A 21520-nucleotide genomic window follows, 5' to 3' on the forward strand; every position below is an offset into this window, starting at 1 on the left:
TCTTCCTAAAGTCCATCACCATCTCCTCTGAGCTGCAGATAATTCAGCTTGCACTATTTGACAAAGTCCTCCACCAGGACCCTGTATTCATCCTCCCATCCTCCTTTTATACACCCAACTATCGCTAAGTCATCAGAGAATTTCTACAGATGACATGACTCAGTGTTGTGTTTAAAGACCAAGGTACATCAGGTAAACAGAAAGGAAACCAATACATTCCCCTTTGAGGCCCCAGTGCTGCTTTTGGCTCTGAGGCTGCGCATACTGTGGTCTGCCAGTCAGGTAGTCTGTTATCCAGGATACAATGGAAGAACCAATCTGCATTGAATGGAGCTTTTCCCCCAGCAATGAAGGATGTATGCTATTGAAGGCATTGAGAAATCAAAAAAACATGACGGCCTCCTCTACTGTAAAGATGAAGCCACACTCAGGTTGGAGGAACAACACCTTATATTCCGTCTGGGTAGCCTCCAACCTGATGGCATGAACATTGACTTCTCTAACTTCCGCTAATGCCCCACCTCCCCCTTGTACCCCATCTGTTATTTATTTATTTATATACACACATTCTTTTTCTCTCTCTCCTTTTTCTCCCTCTGTCCCTCTGACTATACCCCTTGCCCATCCTCTGGGTTTTCCCCCCCTCCCCCTTTTCCTTCTCCCTGGGCCTCCTGTCCCATGATCCTCTCATATCCCTTTTGTCAATCACCTGTCCAGCTCTTGGCTCCATCCCTCCCCCTCCTGTCTTCTCCTATCATTTTGGATCTCCCTCTCCCCCTCCCACTTTCAAATCTCTTACTAGCTCTTCCTTCAGTTAGTCCTGACGAAGGGTCTCGGCCTGAAACGTCGACTATACCTCTTCCTAGAGATGCTGCCTGGCCTGCTGCGTTTACCAGCAACTTTGATGTGTGTTGCTTGTCTTCAACTTCTTTTTCCACCATGAAATAAAGTGATCTGTTAATTAATAGTTGCAACTCCTCTCTTTCTACTGTTAGGGCAATATGAATAATAGACTTGATCTATCCACTCGCTTTTTAATTTTTTGTGTCCTATGTCTCCTAAATGTGTTTCTTGTAATAGAGCTATAGAGCAATTAAGTTTTTTCAAATGAGTTATTATTTTTTTCCTTTTAACGTGGTGATTGATTTCATTAATATTATAACTAATCATGTTCAAAGTGGCCACGATACAATATATCACTTAGTACATCATCAACCCCCTCCCACCTTCAACCAAACCTGGCATTTTTATAGTATAATAACTAAAAAACTTGTGATTACCTGCCAATGCCTAGAGGACTATTTACAAAAGAATATAACTCATAAAACACAACAAAACCAAACAAGACTATAAGGTGATGTGGCCTTTTATATATTGGCGAGACCCGACGCAGACTGGGAGACCGCTTTGCTGAACATCTACGCTCTGTCCGCCAGAGAAAGCAGGATCTCCCAGTGGCCACACATTTTAATTCCACATCCCATTCCCATTCTGACATGTCTATCCACAGCCTCCTCTACTGTAAAGATGAAGCCACACTCGGGTTGGAGGAACAACACCTTATATTCTGTCTGGGTAGCCTCCAACCTGATGGCATGAGCATTGACTTCTCTAACTTCCGCTAGGCCCCACCTCCCCCTCGTACCCCAGCTGTTACTCATTTTTATGCACACATTCTTTCTCTCACTCTCCTTTTTCTCCCTCTGTCCCTCTGAATATACCTCTTGCCCATCCTCTGGGTCACCCCCCCCCCCGTCTTTCTCCCTAGGCCTCCTGTCCCATGATCCTCTCGTATCCCCTTTTGCCTATCACCTGTCCAGCTCTCGGCTCTATCCCTCCCCCTCCTGTCTTCTCCTATCATTTTGGATCTCCCCCTCCCCCTCCAACTTTCAAATCCCTTACTCACTCTTCCTTCAGTTAGTCCTGACGAAGGGTCTCGGCCTGAAACGTCGACTGCGCCTCTTCCTATGGATGCTGCTTGGCCTGCTGCGTTCACCAGCAACTTTGATGTATGATGATCGTCACAGTGCTGCCCTGCTTATCCAGATGGGAGTAGGCTCTGTTCAGCAGGTAGAGGACAGCATCATCGACTCCAATGTACTCCTGGTAGGCAAACTGCAGGGGATCAAGGACTGATCTGACCAGGGGTCAGAGGTGAGCCAGGACCAGCCCCTCTGGGGTCTTCATGATGTGTGAGGTCAGGGCCACTGGACGGTAGTCATCCAAGACTTTCAGTTGCCCCTCCTTGGGTTGCTCCACTTGGGAAAACACCGTGTGTTTTCCATACTGTCGGAACCCTTTCCAGGCAGAGACTCTGATTGAAAATGCACTGGAGAACTCCAGACAACTGCTCAGCACACTTTTTCAGGACCTTGGGGTTCACGCCATCCGGTCCTGATGCGTTGCCGTGTCTGAGTTTCCCCAGGGCCCTTCTCACCTGCTCAGTAGTGAAGGTGAGTCCATGATGACTGGGGAGTTGGTGGAAAGTGGGGGCTGGGGGAGGTGAAGATCGGGGCGATAGCAGTTGGTATGTGGAGGTGTGGATGGTAGGTGCAGAGCAAGCAAGAGGTGCAGACTGTAGAAGATAGCCTGTCTGAATGAAGTGGGGGAATGGGCTCAAATCTGGCTCAGGCAAGATGGGCTGTCTGACCTCCCTCTCTGCCATTAGGAATGTGAAATACGAAACTATCCCTGCCATTGAAAAAATTCATGCAGGACATCGCGAACTGGATAGAAGCAAGTTATCCTTCATCCTAATGGAATGAAGAAGAAGATCATTTGTTGAGGTTTATTAATATGTGGACACTTCGAAAACAAGATTACAATACTTCCATTTGAAAGTAATATACAAAGCCGAAGTAGAAGCTAGGTTATTTACAAATCCAGCTTTTTATGAGTGTTGTGAACTGTATCTGCATCTTCATGTATCTGAAAAGTTCTTGCTCGTCCTCACTTTCTCAGGGATTCCAGTAATGGAAAGCTGGACCATCCAGACAAATGCTTTTTCTCCTGGCTTCCTGACAGACTGTGGATTATTGCAGGAGCAGTTTATCTTTGAACAGCAGTTGACAGATCGTCAACTCCAGGTCATAGAGTTGTGGAGAGACACAGCACAGAAGCAGGTTCTTTGGCCCACACCAACCATCAAGCTTCCATTTTTACAGTAATCCTGCCTAAACTTATTTAATACCGCCCCCCCCCCCCCCACGTAGTGTGTTGACTCCTTGTCTCCAGAGTCAAGCAGGCCTGGGCTGTTCTGGAACATAAACTAGAGCTAGCTGACAGCATGCAGCATACATGCTGACTCCAGGACAACCTTGGATCAGGTTCCAGGCCGGTGGAGACTTCTCTCCCCTGATTTTTGTATCTTTGGTTGTAACTGAGATGCGGCTGTGGGTTCCTCACACCATCAGAGTAATTCTGGAGAGGACGAGGACCTAAAATGGGTAACACTCCACCAGCTTGTGAAGCGGAACATCTCGGAAGTCAGAGTCACGCAGCAGTGAAACAGGGTTTTCGACCCGCTGAATTTGTGCAGATCGTCAAGCTTGCCAGGAGGAAGTGGATTTGCTGACATTTTTCCTTGCTTGCTGTTCAGAGAGGGGCTTACAAAGAAGACTCAGTGAACTGGAGCAACTAACAATGTGCTGCAGGAAATCTGCAGGTCAAACAGCATCTGTTGGGGAAAAGGAATTGTCAATATTTCGGGGGAGTAAACATTTTCTCTCAGACTCAGTGAACTGTTTACCCTTCCAGGACATCTGCTGACTTCTAGAATTCTTTCCTGTAAATCATTTTTGTAACTTTTATTATGTTTTTTTTAACATAGCTCTTGGAGTACCGTGGATGTGTCACTGTACTAGTTCTCAGAGAGCTGGTCAGTGACCGGGCCCAAGTTCCAACTCTGCTTTGTCAGCTGAGGGACTTACACTCAAGAAATGAAATAAATCTGGAGAAATGCGGTGATCACAAAACTACGGGTGGCCCCTCCGTTTTGGACATTCAGATAAGGGCATTTTGCCTTTACAGAATTCACAAATTACTACCCAAAATTTGAGATACTGAATAAAATGTATTCTCACAGAATTTGGGTGAAAAAAGTAAAGAAATAAATTATCTTTTCCCCAATCTTTGTTTCTTGAAGTATGTGCAATTGATTCAGCTTTACGTGACAGAAAACGATGAATATCTAAGAACACAACCCTCCGTGTGACACGGGGGTTGCCTGCACTGGATTATGTAAACACAGATTTAATTCACCAATGGCACTCAGGGAAGGTATCTGCTCTGCTTATCCAGAATGAGTTTGACGTGGCCCAGCCCAGATCCATGGCAACTTGGTTAAGTGTTAAAAGCTCAGCAAACCAGTTCAAGGACAATTCAGAAATAACAACAGAAATGCTGGAAATACTGTAATCAGCTAATCAGGCAGCATCTCCAGAAAGAGAGACGGTTAACGTTTTTCAGTCTGAGGCCCTTTGTCAGAACTGGGAAAGAGAAAAAACAAGTTATTTCTCAGTAGCAATGGAAGTGGAGGAGGGTTAAGTGTAACAAAGGGAAAGGGTGAAGCCAAGTGGGTTAATCCAACTGGTAAAGTACGCCACAAGGTTGGAAACTGGAGATCTGAGTAAATTATGTTCAAGGATATTTTAGCTTAGCTGTAAGTGGTGACCCTTCAACAATACCTGCACCCAGCAAGTGAATGAAAACACATTTTTATTAATTTTAAAGATTCTACTCTTAAATTATTTCATTGATTTTGTTTGCAAGAGACAGTATGACTAAAATTTTCAGGTTTGCACTGGCTGCCATTACGTAATGTAAAAATATAAGGTAATATGGTGGCAATGCTAGAAAGCAGCGACTTCTACAGGGCCAGCCAAAGTGTTGTTGTTCTTTTTAAACATATTTGTTACGATTGCAAGACGCTGCTGGACATTAAGAACTTAACTACTGTAGGCCTACCCCATCAGCAAGTTGCTCGTTGGCAGAGAAACTGGAGGAGCTGGACTTGATGCGATTGTGCTGGTGCAGGCGTCAGAGGGGCGTTGGTGTGCCAAGGCAGTGTGCAGTCTTAACAGCGGGTGATTGTCTTAGTCATTTTTCTTTTGATGGCAAGACCCTGTTGGACATTGGCAATATGGTATTCTGCAAGTCGGACTCTCTGTTTTATTGGCGAACGGCGGGGGAGCTACGTGGCTCGGCCGCACTAAAGAATAGCTCTCAAACTTGTTTGTAGTCACTGAGGAGCGAGGCGTCAGAGTCAGTATGCTCCACCAGAGTGCCAGAAATGGTGTAGCACGGTGTCCATGCTATAGTCACGCTGTTGTCCCGTGTTCACTCAGCAATACAGAAGATGTATTGTGTTCAACTGCAGACTGCTGCAACGTTCATGGACACAGGGACTTGGACTTTTTTTTTTGGGTGTGACTATATTTTACTGCTGTCTTCTATGTGCTACTGTATGTGTGCCTTGTGCTGTGAATGACTGTTGGTACAATGTTTTGCACTTTGGCCCTGGGGTAACACCGTTTCATTCGGCTGTATTTGTGGGTATTCATGTATGGTTGAATAACAATTAAACTTGATGTATCACATAAGACAGTAAAGAATACTCTAAGTGAATAGAGGAATCAGGAGCAGGGGTATGCCTGTCAGACTCTCATACCTGGTCCATCATTCAGTAAGATATTGGCTGATCCAGTCTCAACCTTCCTCACGTAATAGATTGCAGCATCTATGGCCTTTTGTGTCTCCACTTATCACCTTCTAAACTCCATCTCTACCTCCACCCTCCCTTTCCCTGCAGTCTTTATCTCCTTATCTGTTTCTACTTATCACCGATCAGTTGCTATTTCCAAACTCTACCTCTCCCCCTTCCCCAGTTCCATCTGCCCATCATCTCCCTCCTCAACTGCTTCCACCTATCGTCTGCCAGCCTTGCCTCACCCCTCCCTCCCCCTTACACTCTCAGTACTGTTACGTACCCCGTAACTGGGTTGCCAAACCAGCAGAAATGGATCACTCAGTTGGAGTCTGGATTACTAGAACTAAGAAAGTTTTATTAAAGAAACAAGCAACACAGTAATCGAAAGGATAATAAATGCAACAGTTCAGCACACATGTGCACAGAATTAAGATAACAGGATCAATCAAGCTCTATCGTTGACACAAAGTCCAGTTCAATTTAGTTCATTTCGCAGTAATCGTTGCCATGGCGATGGACAATGTGGGGGGAAGGAGAGAGAACAAGAACGAATGATCATTCGAAATGGCTTCCACACACAGACCTACGATATTGCTCACAAGCAGCTTTCGGGCGAGTCCTTTGTGATGTCACCTGAGGTCACCGACTGTGACCCCTCCTCCAGATGCGGTCGATCCTCTGCAGTGAACCTGGCACCCCAGGCAAGGGCGGACACACACTGGGTTCCCGCTGATCGTACCTTTCCACCCTGTGCGTCTAAGGCTGATCCCGCGATCAGCCGTCCAAGAGCTTCCCACCAACTTGTGGGAGGCGCACCGCTTCCAGGGTCTCGTTACCTTGGGGTGTCGTGTGTGTCCTGCCTTAGCGAACCTGTCCCTTTTTATCCCCCTGCTGGGGTATCGCCTGTCCATCACTTCAAACAGTTCAGGGTTCAAAGGGGGAGCCGCTCTAGACAGCTCTCTCTCCCGTCCCTTCATTACACATCTCCAGATCGCCTGTCCATCACTTCAAACAGTTCAGGGTTCAAAGGGGGAGCCGATCTTGACATTACCCAGACTGATGGCTCCTTCATTAACATCTCCAGATGCTGCTTCATTGTGTTCCTTATCTCTCCCTCCCCTGAGGACAGGTGGCAGACCAACTGCTGATGCCACTGGTGCTAGCCCAGGCCAGCAAACATCTTAATTTATGTGTATTCTCGTCACAGTACTAATGCAAGGCCTTGAACCAAAACATCGATTGACTATCCCTCTGCCTCTACAGATGATGAGTTCCTCCAGCAGAATACTTTTTAGCTCAACACTACAGTGATACAGCCAAGTCCATCACGGGATAAGCCCTCCCCACCATTGAGCACATTTACAAGGACTGACACCACAAGAAAGTGGCATCTATCATCCATCAGGCAGGAGGGACAGGAGCCTTAGGTCCCATACCACCAGATTCAAGAACAGTTATTACCCAACAACCATCAGACTCCTGATCCGGGGGGATAACTTCACTCACTTCAACCCTGAACTGATTTCACATCCTCTAGACTCACCTTCAAGGAGTCTACAACTGATGTTCTTAGTATTTTTTTTATTTGCATGATTTGTCGTCTTTTGCACTTTGGTTGTTTGTCAGTCTTTGATTATGTGTAACTTTTCATAATCTCAGTTCCTGTTATGATCTGTTTCTGGTTACTCCTTTTTTGTTGCAGTTCTGTGCAAATTTGATCAGGGTGGACTGGCTTTGCAACCTGCAGTTAACGAACAACACAGCACTAAACTGAACTGACAGGAACTAAAGTGAACATTCCTAGACCGTTTCAATAACTTTGTGATCTGATGTTTTATAGTCTGTTTTTCAGTAGTTTTTGCCATTTCTGCGATTTGTTCTTTTTTTTGTGTGTGTTGGGTGCTTGATGTTTTCTTTGAACAGGTTCCGTGGTGTTGCTTTGCTTGTGGCTGTCTGTGGAAAGACAAATCTCAGAGTTATATACTACATGTATACTTTGATGATAAATGTACTTTGAATCTTTGAATATGGTGATATAAACGTATTTTAATAATAAATTTACTTTTGACTTCCGTGCTTACTCCCTGCATCCCTTGTCCAGCAGTAGAAAACCTACCATCCTGCCTTAAAGAAGAGCAGGAAAAATAAACCAGGATTTCAAGTAGTTCATGTCTGAGCGAACCGAGAGTATATTTAACAGGAACTGAACAATGACCATCCTGGATGAGAGGAATATGTTGAGGTCGGGCCAGGAAATACTTGGCATGAGTTGTGATGATGGGACATAGTGTCAAATAAACCAAGGTTGAACTTCATCCAGACCAGTCTTGTGAAACCTAATTCCTTTGGCAAGAGCCATTTCTGAATGAATTGTTACATTGGCACCACTGGGTTTCCCTTTGCTGTTTGGGTCAAACTTATTAGAAGAAAGAGTGATCGATATTCACAACACATTACCAGATGAGACAGGTGGTTCAGATGTATTTATTATTGGTATTGATATTGATTTATTATTGTCACATGCTCCAAGATACAGTGAAAAGCTTGTCTTGCACACTGTTTATATAAATCAGGTCATTACACAGTGCACTGATGTAGAATAAGGTAAAACAATAACAACGTGCAATAAAGTGTAAAAGCTACCGAAACAGTGCAGTGCAGGTAAATGCTGATGTGCAAGGTTATAATGAGGTAGATTGTGAGGCCAAGAGTCCATTTTATTGAAAAAGAGGTCTGTTCTAGAGTCTGAGAGCAGTATTATATTAAAGAAGCAATTACATAGCTACTTAAGTGGACATGGCATGGAAGGCCAGGGTCATAGTCATACTTTATTGATCCCGAGGGAAATTGGTTTTCGTTGCAGTTGCACCATAAATAATTAAATAGTAATAAAACCATAAATAATTAAATAGTAATATGTGAATTATGCCAGGAAATAAGTCCAGGACCAGCCTATCGGCTCAGGGTGTCTGACCCTCCAAGGGAGGAGTTGTAAAGTTTTATGGCCACAGGCAGGAATGACTTCCTATGACGCTCTGTGTTGCATCTCGGTGGAATGAGTCTCTGGCTGAATGTACTCCTGTGCCCAACCAGTGCATTATGTAGTGGATGGGAGACATTGTCCAAGGTGGCATGCAACTTGGACAGCATCCTCTTTTCAGACACCACCGTCAGAGAGTCCACTTCCATCCCCACAACATCACTGGCCTTACTAATGAGTTTGTTGATCTTGTTGGTGTCTGCCACCCTCAGCCTGCCGCCCCAGCACACAACAGCAAACATGATAGCACTGGCCACCACAGACTCGTAGAACATCCTCAGCAGCGTCCGGCAGATGTTAAAGGACCTCAGTCTCCTCAGGAAATAGAGACGGCTCTGACCCTTCTTGTAGACAGCCTCAGTGTTCTTTGACCAGTCCAGTTTATTGTCAATTCGTATCCCCAGGTATTTGTAATCCTCCACCATGTCCACATTGACCCCCTGGATGGAAACAGGGATCACCGGTACCTTAGTTCTCCTCAGGTCTACCACCAGCTCCCTGGTCTTTCTCACATTAAGCTGCAGATAATTCTGCTCACACCTTGTGACAAAGTTTCCTACCGTAGCCCTGTACTCAGCCTCATCTCCCTTGCTGATACATCCATCTATGGCAGAGTCATCAGAAAATTTCTGAAGATGACAAGACTCTGTGCAGTAGTTGAAGTCCGAGGTGTAAATGGTGAAGAGAAAGGGAGACAAGACAGTCCCCTGTGGAGCCCCAGTGCTGCTGATCACTCTGTCCAAATGGGACAAGTGGGATCAGTGTCGATGGGCAAAAAGAATGGCAAGGATGTGGTGGGCCGAAGAGCCTGTTTTCGTGCTTTACAACTCTGTGGCTATTACAACACCAGTGACCCAGTTCAATTCCCGCTACTGTCAGTAGGGAGTTTGCATGTTGTGCCTGTGGCCACATGGGTCGCCTCCGGGTGCTCCTATTTCCTCACACATTCCAAAAATGTGCAGGTTAATAGGTTAGTTGGTCACACGACTATAATTGGGCAGTACAGGGTTTTTTTTAGGCCAGAAGGGCCTGTTACCCTGTTTTTAATGCAGCAGCTATACAATGCATTACCTACAATTACTATAATACAGTGCAAAGGTCTTAGGCACTCTAGCTGTATATATGTGCCTAAGACTTTTGCACAGTACTGTACTTTAGATCTCCCTCTGAAATTGGCAGCAAAGTACAAATTATAAAAATCCTTGCAAACCAATTGGCATGATAACACAATGCTTGCCCTGTCACCATTTTTTGTAAAGTACATCGAAGCCATAGTAATTGTTCTTTTTGATTGTACATCCACAAAGGAAAGGTTAGGTGGACTTTGCACTTTCCATTTTCTCTGGCCTACACAAACAACAAGACAATGGAGCCCACACCGTTGCATGAAGCAGACTTCCGTTTTAATATCGGGTGATAAAAAGAAGGGCAAAAGCTGCTGGAGAAACTCTTCTACCTCCAGTACCTTGTTTGTGTCTCCAGAATCCAGCATCTGCAGTCCATTGTGTCTAACTTTTAAATGGATTCTCAAACGTGAATCAGTTTTGAAACTAGGGCAGCCCTTGAGAATCTAAATGAATAGTTTGCGCACCTTTCAGATCAAAGGATTTACATGAGAGTCAAGAGGTTTCAGGTTCAAATTACCCCCAGACACACAACTTGGGCTGCTGCTGCAGGTTAACACAGAGGAAGCTACACTGTAGAAATGTTTTCTCTCAAATAAGGCATTTACTGCAGGTTTCCTCTTAGCTTCTTAGATGGAACAGATTATCTGATCGTTACCCACTGACGTTTATAGAAGCTTGCTGTTTGCACATTGTCTTTAATATTTTCAATATTACAACAAGACAATGTTTCAAAATGTCTAGATATTGTTCTTGTATGTCCAGAGGTATTAAAGCAAGAGGATTTACATGAACACAGAATATTCTGCAGATGCTGAAAACCACACACAAATGCTGAAGGAGCTGAGACGAGGAAATCTACAGATACTGGAATTTCAAGCAACACACTTAAAAGTTGCTGGTGAATGCAGCAGGCCAAGCAGCATCTCTAGGAAGAGGGACAGTCGCCGTTTCAGGCCGAGACCCTTCGTCAGGGCATGAAGGGTCTCGGCCCGAAACGTCGACTATGTGTGTTGCTGAAGGAGGTAGACAGCGTCTATGGAAGGGAATAAAGAGTCGACATTTCGGGCCGAGACCCTTCATCACGACTGGAAAGGAATGGGGAAGGAGGGCATGCTAGAAGTTGGAAGGTGGAGCCAGGTGTGTGGGGGAGGGGGAATGAAGTAAGAAGCATGGAGGTGATAGGTGGAAAAGGTCAAAGGCTGGAGAAGAAGGAAGCTGATAGGAGAGGAAAGTAGATCATGGAAGAAAGGGGAGGAGGAGGGGCATCATGGGGAGGTGATACGCAGGTGAGGAGTTTAGAAGAGGTAAGAGGGGAGCCAGAGTGGGGAATTGTAGCAGAGGCGATGGGGGGGGGGGTGAAATTACCTGAAAATTGAGAAATTGATGTTCATGCCAGAAGTTACCCAGATGGAATATGAAGTGTTGCTCCTCCAACCTCTGAGAGTGGCCTCATCATGGCAGTAGAGGAGGCCATGGACTGACATGTTGGAATAGGGATTAAAAATAAAATGTTTGGCTACTGGGAAATCCTGCTTTTTGCAGATAGAGTGAAGGTGCTTTACAAGTGGTCCCCCATCTATATTAGGTCTCACCAGTGCAGAGGAGGCCACATCAGGAGCACTGGATACAGTACATGGCCCCAACAGATGACCCCACTCAGGATCAATAGGACATTGACTCCCACACCATAAGTTCCTCATCTCTACAAATCTGAATGTCCAGGTAGGCCCATTGTTTCTGTCTGCTCCTGCCCCACTGAACTGCATACTGTGACTCCATTTTTTCCCCCTTGGTTCAGTCTCTTTCCACCTATGTTCACAAAACTTCACTTGCTCTCAATCTCCTCAGCAACTTTTAATTCCCGGGCCCTGGCCATCTCCATGGATGCACAGTCCCTATACACTTCTGTCCCCCTAACAAGAAGACCTTAAATTTCTCTGTTTCTTTCTCAACAACAGACCCGACTGGTTTCCTTCCACCCCCGGCTTCTTCTGTTTGGCAGAACCGGACCTTGTCCTCAACAACTTCTTCGGCTCCTCCCACTTTCTCCAAACTCAAGGTGTAGTATTGGGCACCTGCATGAGCCCCAGCTATGCCAGCCTTTTTGTTGGCTGTGTGGAACAATCTGTGTTCCAAGCCTTCCCTAGTAATGCTCCCCAACTGTTTCTGCACTACATCAGTGCTGAGCTCATCAATTTCATCCAACTTTGCCTCCAGCCGCCACCGTGTCCTTAAATTCATTTGGTCCATTTCTGACACACCTCTCCCTTTCTACTATAAGCCTACTGACTCTCACAGCTATCTGGATTATTCCTCTTCTCACCCTGTCTCTTGCAAAAATGACATCCCCTTCTCGCAATCCCTCCGTCTCTGCCGCATCTGCTCTCAGGATGAGGCTTTTCATTCCAGGACGAGGGAGATGTCCTTTTTTAAAGAAAGGGGCTTCCCTTCCTCCACCATCAACTCCGCTCTCAAACGCATCTCCCCCATTTCACGCACATCTGCTGTCACTCCATCCTCCTTGTCACCCCACTAGGAATAGGGTTCCCCTGGTCCTCACCTACCACCCCAGCAGCCTCCGGGTCCAACATATTATTCTCCGTAACTTCCGCCACCTCCAAGCACCACTAAGCGCATCTTTCCCTCTCCCCCTCTCTGCTTTCCGCAGGGATCGCTCCCTACGCGACTTCTTTGTCCATTCGTCCCCCCCATCCCTCCCCACCGATCTCCCTCCTGGCACTTATCCTTGTGAGCGGAACAATTGCTACACATGCCCTTACACTTCCTCTCTTACCACCATTCAGAGCCCTAGACAGTCCTTCCAGGTGAGGCGACACTTCACCTGTGAGTCGGCTGGGGTGATATACTGCGTCCGGTGCTCCCGATGTGGCCTTCTATATATTGGTGAGACCCGACGCAGACTGGGAGATCGTTTTGCTGAACACCTACGCTCTGTCCACCAGAGAAAGCAGGATCTTCTAGTGGCCACACATTTTAATCCCACATCCCATTCCCATTCTGATATGTCTATCCACGGCCTCCTCTACTGTAAAGATGAAACCACACTCAGGCTGGAGGAACAACACCTTATATTCCGTCTGGGTAGCCTCCAACCTGGTGGCATGAACATTGACTTCTCTAACTTCCGCTAATGCCCCACCTCCCCTTCGTACCCCATCTGTTATTTATTTTTATACACACATTCTTTCTCTCTCTCTCCTTTTTCTCCCTCTGTCCCTCTGACTATACCCCTTGCCCATCCTCTGGGTTTTTCCCCCTCTCCCCCTTTTCCTTCTCCCTGGGCCTTCTGTCCCATGATCCTCTCGTATCCCCTTTTGCCTATCACCTGTCCAGCTCTTGGCTCCATCCCTCCCCCTCCTGTCTTCTCCTATCATTTTGGATCTCCCCCTCCCCCTCCCACTTTCAAATCTCTTACTAGCTCTTCTTTCAGTTAGTCCTGACGAAGGGTCTTGGCCTGAAACGTCGACTGTACCTCTTCCTAGAGATGCTGCCTGGCCTGCTGCATTCACCAGCAAATTTGATGTGATGTGTGTTGTTTGAATCTCCAGCATCTGCAGAATTCCTCGTGTTTACCCTTTCTCCATCTCTGTTTCCATTCCTAGACACAAACTGTCTACTGATATCTTTTATAAACCTACTGACTCCCATAGCTGACTTGACTATACCTCTGTCCACCCTGTCTCTGAAAATGCAGTTCCCTTTACTCAGTTCCTTTGTCTCTGCCACATCTGTTCCCAGGATGAGGCTCTCTTTTCCAGGACATCAGAGATGTCCTCCTTCTTCAAAGAAAGGGATTTTCCTTCCACCACCATTGATGCTGCCTTCATCCACATCTCCTCCATTTCCAGGGTATCTGACCTCACTCCATCTTCTCTCCACCTTAACAGGAAGAGTTCCTCTTATCCTCACCTACCACCCCTCTGAGCCTCCGCATGCGGCACATCATTCTCCTCAACTTTCACCATTTTCACTATCTTTGCCTCTCCCACTCTCTTTTTTCCCTAGGGATGTCTCCCTTGTGATTCCCTTGTCCATTCATCCCTCCTCACTAATCGTATTGCTGGCATTTATCCCTGCAAGTAGCAGATGTACTTTCAGCGCCTCAAACAGGTAAAGCAACATTTCAGGTACAAATCTGTTGGGGTCATCTACTGTATCCGGTGCTCCCAAAGGCGACAGAGCCCAGAGCCCAGACAAAAGGGTTGCTCTGCTACTCTTACTGAGGAAAGCCAGACACGTGGAACCTTGGGAAAAGGGAAAGAAAATGAAACTGAGCTTTTCATAGTTTGTGAGGTAAAATCCAGCATCGATTTTGTGGGTGTGGAGCAACTGTGCGTGGTGGGTGGGGAGCCATCTGAGGTGGTTGAAGAGAATGGAGTAAGATGACAATTTCACTGGCACAAGGGTTTGGAATTAATAAATTAATCTTTTGTCTCTTCATATTGACAGTGAAAAGATGTGTCATTGAGGATGGGGATTTAATTTCAGCACATGACTTCATCTAACACGCTATTGAAATCAGATCATCCTTTGGCACTATGGCGCCTATCATGCACAGTGCTTGTGGAATTTAACAGTGCTTTCCTTGGCCAGTGATTCATTAGCTGCATTAGATCATCACCCAAGATCAACTGTGCGTTTGAGAGTCTGGGGTCAAGGACTGGAGGCCTGGAAGCGGAGGAGGGGCTGGAGGCCTGTGTGTGTGAAGGGTGGGAGGGTGGGAATGGCGCTTGTTTTGTTGTTGTCTTGCTTTGTTCTGTTATTCAAAGTTCAATGTAAATTTATTATCAAAATACCTACTGAATGTCACTATATTAACCCCTGAAATTCATTTTCTTGCAGGCATAATTAATAAATTCAATAACCATAATAGAATCAAAGAAAGACCAAACCAACTGGGTGTTCAACCAGTGTGTGAAAGACAACAAAATGTGAAAATATAAAAAGAAATAATAATAGTAAATAAGCAATAAATATTAAGCATATGAGATGAAGAGTTCTTGAAATTGAGTCCATTGATTGTGGGGGACATTTCAATGATGGGGCAAGTTGAGTGAAGCAAGAGCCCGATGGTTGTGGGGTGGGACGTTCTTCTTGAACCTGGTGGCTTGAGTCCTGAGGCTCTTGTACCTTCTTTCTGATGGCAGCAGCGAGAAGACAGCATGACCCGTGCGGTGGGGGTCCCCGATGATGGACGCTGCTTTCCTGCGACAACGCTCCACGTAAATGCGTTCAATGGTTGGGATGGCTTTACCTCTTTTGGACTGGGCCATATCCTCTATTCTTTGTAGGATTTTCCGTTCAAGGGCATTGGTGTTTCCATACCAAGCTGTGATGGAGCCAGTCAGTATACTTCCCACCACACATCTATAGAAGTTTGTCAAAGGTTTAGATGTCATGCAGAATCTTTGCAGACCCTAATGGAAGTAGAGGCACTGCTTTCTTCATAATTGCATTTACGTGCTGGGCCCAGGACATATCCTCTGATAGGACAGCACAGGAATTTAAAGTTGCTGACTTTTTCCACCTCTGATTTCCCCCAATAAGGACTGGCTCATGGACCTCTGGTTTCCTCCTGCTGAAGTCAATAACCAGCTCCTTGGTCTTGCTGGCATTGGGGAAGAGGTTATTGTTGTGGCACCACTCAGCCAGAGGTAGTGAATCTGTGAAATTCATTGCCATAGATGGCTGTGGAGGCCAGGTTATTGGGTGTATTTAAAGCTGTGGTAGATGGATTCTTGATCAGTAAGGGTGTCCAAGGTTATGGGGAGAAGGCAGGAGAATTGGATTGATAGGGATAATAAACCAGCCATGGTGGAATGGCGGAGCAGACTTGGTGGGCCAAATTCTACTCCTACCTACTCTGCATGGTCTTGTTTTGTCTGTATTTGCTTGCATTATGCCCTTATCCTTCTTTGCTTTGCCTACGTGAGGGGAGCTGGTTTGGCTACAGTTGTATGCAGCTGGCGGCTTTCAAGGACTTTGCTAGGCGTGAGTGGTTCCCCCACTTAAGTGGACTTTCAACCCATTATAAGAGTCAGGCTGAGTTTAACTTTTCTAGACATCCACTTATATGAACTTTGCATCTGATATCATAGGACCGGGAGTCCTGGAAAAGGAAGTGTCTTTCCTAAAGCTCCCTCAGACCAGGGATTGAAGCATATGCCCTTGTGGCCTGTATGACTCAGTATCACATTATCATGGTGGATCTAATCATCTCAGTACAGCTGTCTGATAAAACTATACTCATCACATTTTGGCGTAGGATCTACAGATGGATATTTTGAACATTTTTTAGAAATCAGTGTTTCTCACGCTCTGTGATGTCCATATTCTCTTCTTAGCCAAGCCCCCTTCCCCTGCAAGACACCTCTTCCTCTGTCTGTGACATGAGCCCTCTTGCCCTTCGTCTAGCTCTTACCCTCTTCCCTTCTTCCTCTCTCCCTCTCTATCCCCTCCTCAGGGGTATTTCCGAAACTATGCTTTGACCAGACTAAGACAGCAAGACCTTACATCCAGTGTTAAAATGGGAGCAAGCTTAATGATGTTGCTTGTCTGGTGATCTCTCAAATCACGCAAGTGTCCCCTTGTGTTTCCTTGCAGGTTCTGTGTAACGGACCAGGGACGTGTGTGCCTCCCTGTATATCTGCCCTGTTGCTCGGAATATTTGGAATGAAGAAGGTGCTGATCCTCTACGTCGAGAGCATCTGCCGTGTGGAAACGTTGTCCCTTTCTGGGAAGATATTGTACTGTCTGTCAGATTACTTTTTCGTCCAGTGGCCCACGCTGCAGAAGAAGTACCCTAAGGCAGTGTTCCTTGGTCGACTGGTTTGAACATAGTTTTGGAGACGGGGACACTGATAGTAGAGATAATGTTTGCTTGCAGATGCCAGGAAGCAGCTGCAGTGCAGAATAAATCACGCTCCATACTCTGTAGGGAGGAGAACTTGCACTGAAAAGTTTGGTGTGAATTTATGATTTTGTGGACTTATTCACTAGATTGACATATACAGTCTCAAGATTGTTACCAGGCCAGAGAACAAAGTGTTAGCTATGAACATCAGAGTGTGAAGGAGTCAGCGTCCAAATAAACAATCTTACAACATTCTAAACGCTAATAGATTCCTTTGTTACTCCCACTATTTAGGATTACAAAATAAACAGTATGTTTGTCATTGCACCCTTTCATTATAAAAGTTTATCTATGCATGAATCGCCCATTCTCTTACCCCCATAAATTTTGCTGGCTCATGTCATGTATTTAGTGATAGTTAAAGCCTTTTTCACCTTACGAGACCAACAATTTTAATGGATCTACACCAACTAATCTTCGAACAGTTCACTACAGTCCATGACTACAAATCAACATAACAAAGAAAAATGCAGAGTATATTGTGTAATTGTTCGCCCCACTCCACTTGCCCATCACCCACGCACTCCTCCACTCCTCCCAGCCCATTTCCATCAGTCCTCCCTACCTCTCTTATTTCGTTCCACGCACCACCTTCCTTTCCTGTCAGATTCCATCATCTGCAGCCCTCTCTTGCCTCCACCTGCCATCTCCCAGCCTCTATCGTTCTCTCCTCCATCTGCCAATCACTCCTCCTCACCTGTGTCCACCTCTCACTCCCCAGGGCATGTCTCACTTTTCTCCTTTCCCTCTTTATACTGCCTACTTCCACTCTTATCTGTTTAGCTGAACTCTCAAGACTCTCAATCCAAAATGTTAACTGTCCATTTCCCTCCACATATGCTTCCTTGCCCACTGAGTTGATTGCATTTTTCTCAGATTTAATATTGTACTTTTCTTGATTCATATTAGCCCTTTGCAAGAATGAGTGTTGAAACTATATTCATTGCATCTCGAAAATAGCAGGTAAGCACTTCAAAGAAGATGCACACTCCATTAGTCACTCCAAACGTTCATTCCCTCCATCACTGACAAACAGCAGCTACGGTGTGTGCCATCTTCAAAATGCATCGCAGTTACTGAATCAACAGCATCTCTCAGGCCCTTTTACCATCAAGAAGGACAAAACCACCAGGTGCAGTGAAGTACGGCCACCTGCAGACTCCCCTGACGTTGTGCGGTGTCCTTACTTGGAAATGTATTGCTGTTCTTCCATAATTGTCGGATCTAAACCCTGGATCCCCCTTCTCAATGGCACTGTGGAAATACCTTCAGCAGAGGGACTGCAGCAGCTGGAAACATCTCCTTCTCAGGGCAGTTAGAGATGAGCAATAAATACTGCCCTTACATGCAATGCCTATAGTACCTAAAAATGAATAAAGAATTTTTTTTTAAGTAAAATCAGATCTAAAATCTGGGATTTGCTCCCAATGTCCTGCACAGGAGTCAGTTAAAAAGTCTGCCTTAAACTTGGCAGAGATTCAATGTGTACAGAATGCAATAATAACTCATGGGCATCAGCCAGTTTCTTCGCTTTCAGTGTTGCTGGGTTATGGTAATTATATTCAAAATGAATTAATGTGCAGATTCCTATCCTGACCTCAATGTGTCATGTTTATTCTATGTGAAATGTAAATGCTATTTATCTGCGTTATGAACAGACACCAACTCAGATTGGAGTTTAAAGAGTCTTTGAGGAAACTTCACAAAAACAGATTTGTCCTGCAGACCTCAATTCATGCAGGCTACAGCTGGGAGCTACAAATCACTTCCGGGATTAAAAGAGGAATCTATTTGTATTTATGCTACTGTACTCATGGATGGACTCGCTTCAATTTCATTAAGCTTCTTAAACGTCCACTTCACTAACAAGGGCCAAGAGGGAAAAAAAAACTGCAATTTGAGATGGTGAATCAAAATCGACTGAGTTGAAGAATAGCAAGAAGCTTTGCTAAAGCATTGACCATTCATTATAATGTGCTAAACAGAAAATTAAGAAGAAAAAATGTTATCATTCGATATTGCAGGGAAGTGCAAAAGGTCTGCAGATGGAATTGGAGCAGCATGGCAGTGTTGCTCCCCTTCTTACCCCTTTCCTTCTTCTCTTCCCCCTTCTTACCCCTTCTCCTTTTACCCCTCTTACCTCTTCTCCTCACCTGCCCATCACCTCCCACTGATGCCCCTCCTCCTTCCCTTTCTCCCATGGTCACTCTCTTCTCCTATCAGATTCTTCCTTCTACAGCCCTTTACCCCTTCCACCTATCACCTCCCAGCTCCTCATGTCATGCCTCCTCCTCTTACCCCCCTTACCTGGTCTTAATTAACATCTACCAACTTGTACTCCTCCCCCCCCCCACCTTATTCTGGCTTCATCGCTCTTCCTTTCCAGTCCTAATGAAGGGTCTGGGCCTGAAACGTCAACTACTTATTCCCCTCCATTGATGCTATTTGACCTGCTGAATTCCTTCACCATTTTATGTGTGTTGCTTAACATATTTGAACTTTTAAATTTTTTAAACTTGTCTGTCCCTTTACCATATTGCACTTAGTTAAAAATAACTCTGTGTCAAACTTTTGGTTACTTGCCTTAATATCTGTGTATACAGTGCCTATAAAAAGTTCCCCATCCCCAAGAAGTTTTCATGTTTTATTGTTTTACAACATTGAATCACAGTGGATTTAATTTGGCTGCTTTGACACTGATCAACAGAAAAAGACTCGTGTCAAAGTGAAAACATCTCTACAATGTGATCTAAATTAAATACAAATGTAAAACACAAAATAATTGTGATTGCTTAAGTATTCACCCCCTTCAGGTCAGTATTTAGTAGATGCACCTTTGGCAGAAATTACAGCCTTGAGTCTGTGTGGATAGGTCTCTTATCAGCTTTACATATCTGGACACTGCAACTTTTCCCCCATTCTTCTTTACAAAACTACGCAAACTCTGTCCAATTGCATGGGAATTATGAGTGAACAGCCCTTTTCAAGTCCAGCCACACATTCTCAATTGTATTGAGATCTGGACTTTGATTTGACCACTCCAGGTCATTAACTTTATTGTTTTTAAGCCATTCCTGTGTAACTTTGGCTTTATGCTTCGGGTCATTGTTTTGCTGGAAAACAAATCTTCTCCCAAGTCGCAGTTCTCTTGCAGACTTTGTCAGATTTTCGTCCAGGATTCCCCTATATTTTGCTGCATTCATTTTACCCTCTACATTCTCAAGCCATCCAGGGCCTGCTGCAGTGAAGCATCCCCACAGCATAATGCAGCCACCACCATGCTTCACGGTAGGGATGATATGGTTTTTGATGATGTGCTCCATTTGGCTTACACCAAACATAGCACTTGGTCTGATGGCCAAAAAGCTCAATTTTGGTTTCATCAGACCATAGAACCTTCTTTCAGCTGACTTCAGGGTGTCCACATGCCTTCTGGCAAACTCTAACTGAGATTTCATGTGAATTTTTTTCAACAGTGATTTCCGCTTTGCCACTCTCCCATAAAGCTGCAACTGGTGACGCACCCGGGCAACAGTTGCTGTATGCGCAGTCTCTGCCATCTCTGCCACTGAAGCTTGTAACTCTTCCAGCGGCTACACATGCCACACATGAGGCTACATAACAAGATAAGAGCCCATGGAATTAGGGGCAAGTTACATACGTGGATAGAGCATTGGCTGATTGGCAGGAAACAGAGAGTGGGAATAAAGGGATCCTATTCTGGTTGGCTGTGGTGTGCCACAGGGGTCCATGTTGGGGCCACTTCTTTTTACATTGTACATCAACGATTTGGATTATGGAATAGATGGCTTTGTGGCTAAGTTTGCTAATGATATGAAGATAGGGGGAGGGGCCGGTAGTGCTGAGGAAACAGAGAGTCTGCAGAGAGACTTGGATAGATTGGAAGAATGGGCAAAGAAGTGGCAAATGAAATACAATCTTGGAAAGTGTATGGTTATGCACTTTGGCAGAAGAAATAAACAGGCAGACTATTATTTAAATGGGGAGAGAATTCAAAGTTCTGAGATGCAACAGGACTTGGGAGTCCTCATACAGGATACCCTTAAGGTTAACCTCCAGGTTGAGTCAGTGGTGAAGAAGGCGAATGCAATGTTGGCATTCATTTCTAGAGGAATAGAGTATAGGAGCAGGGATGTGATGTTGAGGCTCTATAAGGCGCTGGTGGGACCTCACTTGGAGTACTGTGGGCATTTTGATCTCCTTATTTAAGAAAGGATGTGCTGATGTTGGAGAGGGTACAGAGAAGATTCACTAGAATGATTCCGGGAATGAGAGGGTTAACATATGAGGAACGTTTGTCCGCTCTTGGACTGTATTCCTTGGAGTTTAGAAGAATGAGGGGAGACCTCTTAGAAACATTTTGAATGTTGAAAGGCATGGACAGAGTGGATGTGGCAAAGTTGTTTCCCATTATGGGAGAGTCTAGTATGAGAGGGCATGACTTAAGGATTGAAGGGCACCCATTCAGAACAGAAATGCCAGGAAATTTTTTTAGCCAGAGCGTGGTGAATCTATGGAATTTGTTGCCATGGGTGGCAATGGAGGCCAAGTCATTGGGTGTATTTAAGGCAGAGATTGATAGGTATCTGAGTAGCAGGGCATCAAAGGTTATGGTGAGAAGGCAGGGGAGTGGGAGTAAATGGGAGAATGGATCAGCTCATGATAAAATGGCAGAGTAGACTCGATGGGCC

General features: G+C 45.2%; 1 protein-coding gene across 2 annotated transcripts in view; it reads left to right on the top strand.

Annotated features, from left to right (window-relative positions):
• The window catches only part of alg14 (ALG14 UDP-N-acetylglucosaminyltransferase subunit), a 123182-nt gene extending 103695 nt beyond the window's left edge, over positions 1-19487 (top strand). For both annotated transcript variants that reach the window (XM_063064609.1, XM_063064607.1), the window contains one exon: positions 16499-19487. In XM_063064609.1, the coding sequence (XP_062920679.1) occupies positions 16499-16729 (231 nt within the window). In that variant the 3' untranslated portion in view covers positions 16730-19487. The remainder of the gene's footprint in view (positions 1-16498) is intronic.
• The last annotated feature ends 2033 nt before the right edge of the window (positions 19488-21520 follow it).

Source organism: Mobula hypostoma, chromosome 12 (genome assembly GCF_963921235.1).
Source record: "Mobula hypostoma chromosome 12, sMobHyp1.1, whole genome shotgun sequence".
In the NCBI taxonomy this organism is placed as follows: Eukaryota; Metazoa; Chordata; class Chondrichthyes; order Myliobatiformes; family Myliobatidae; genus Mobula; species Mobula hypostoma.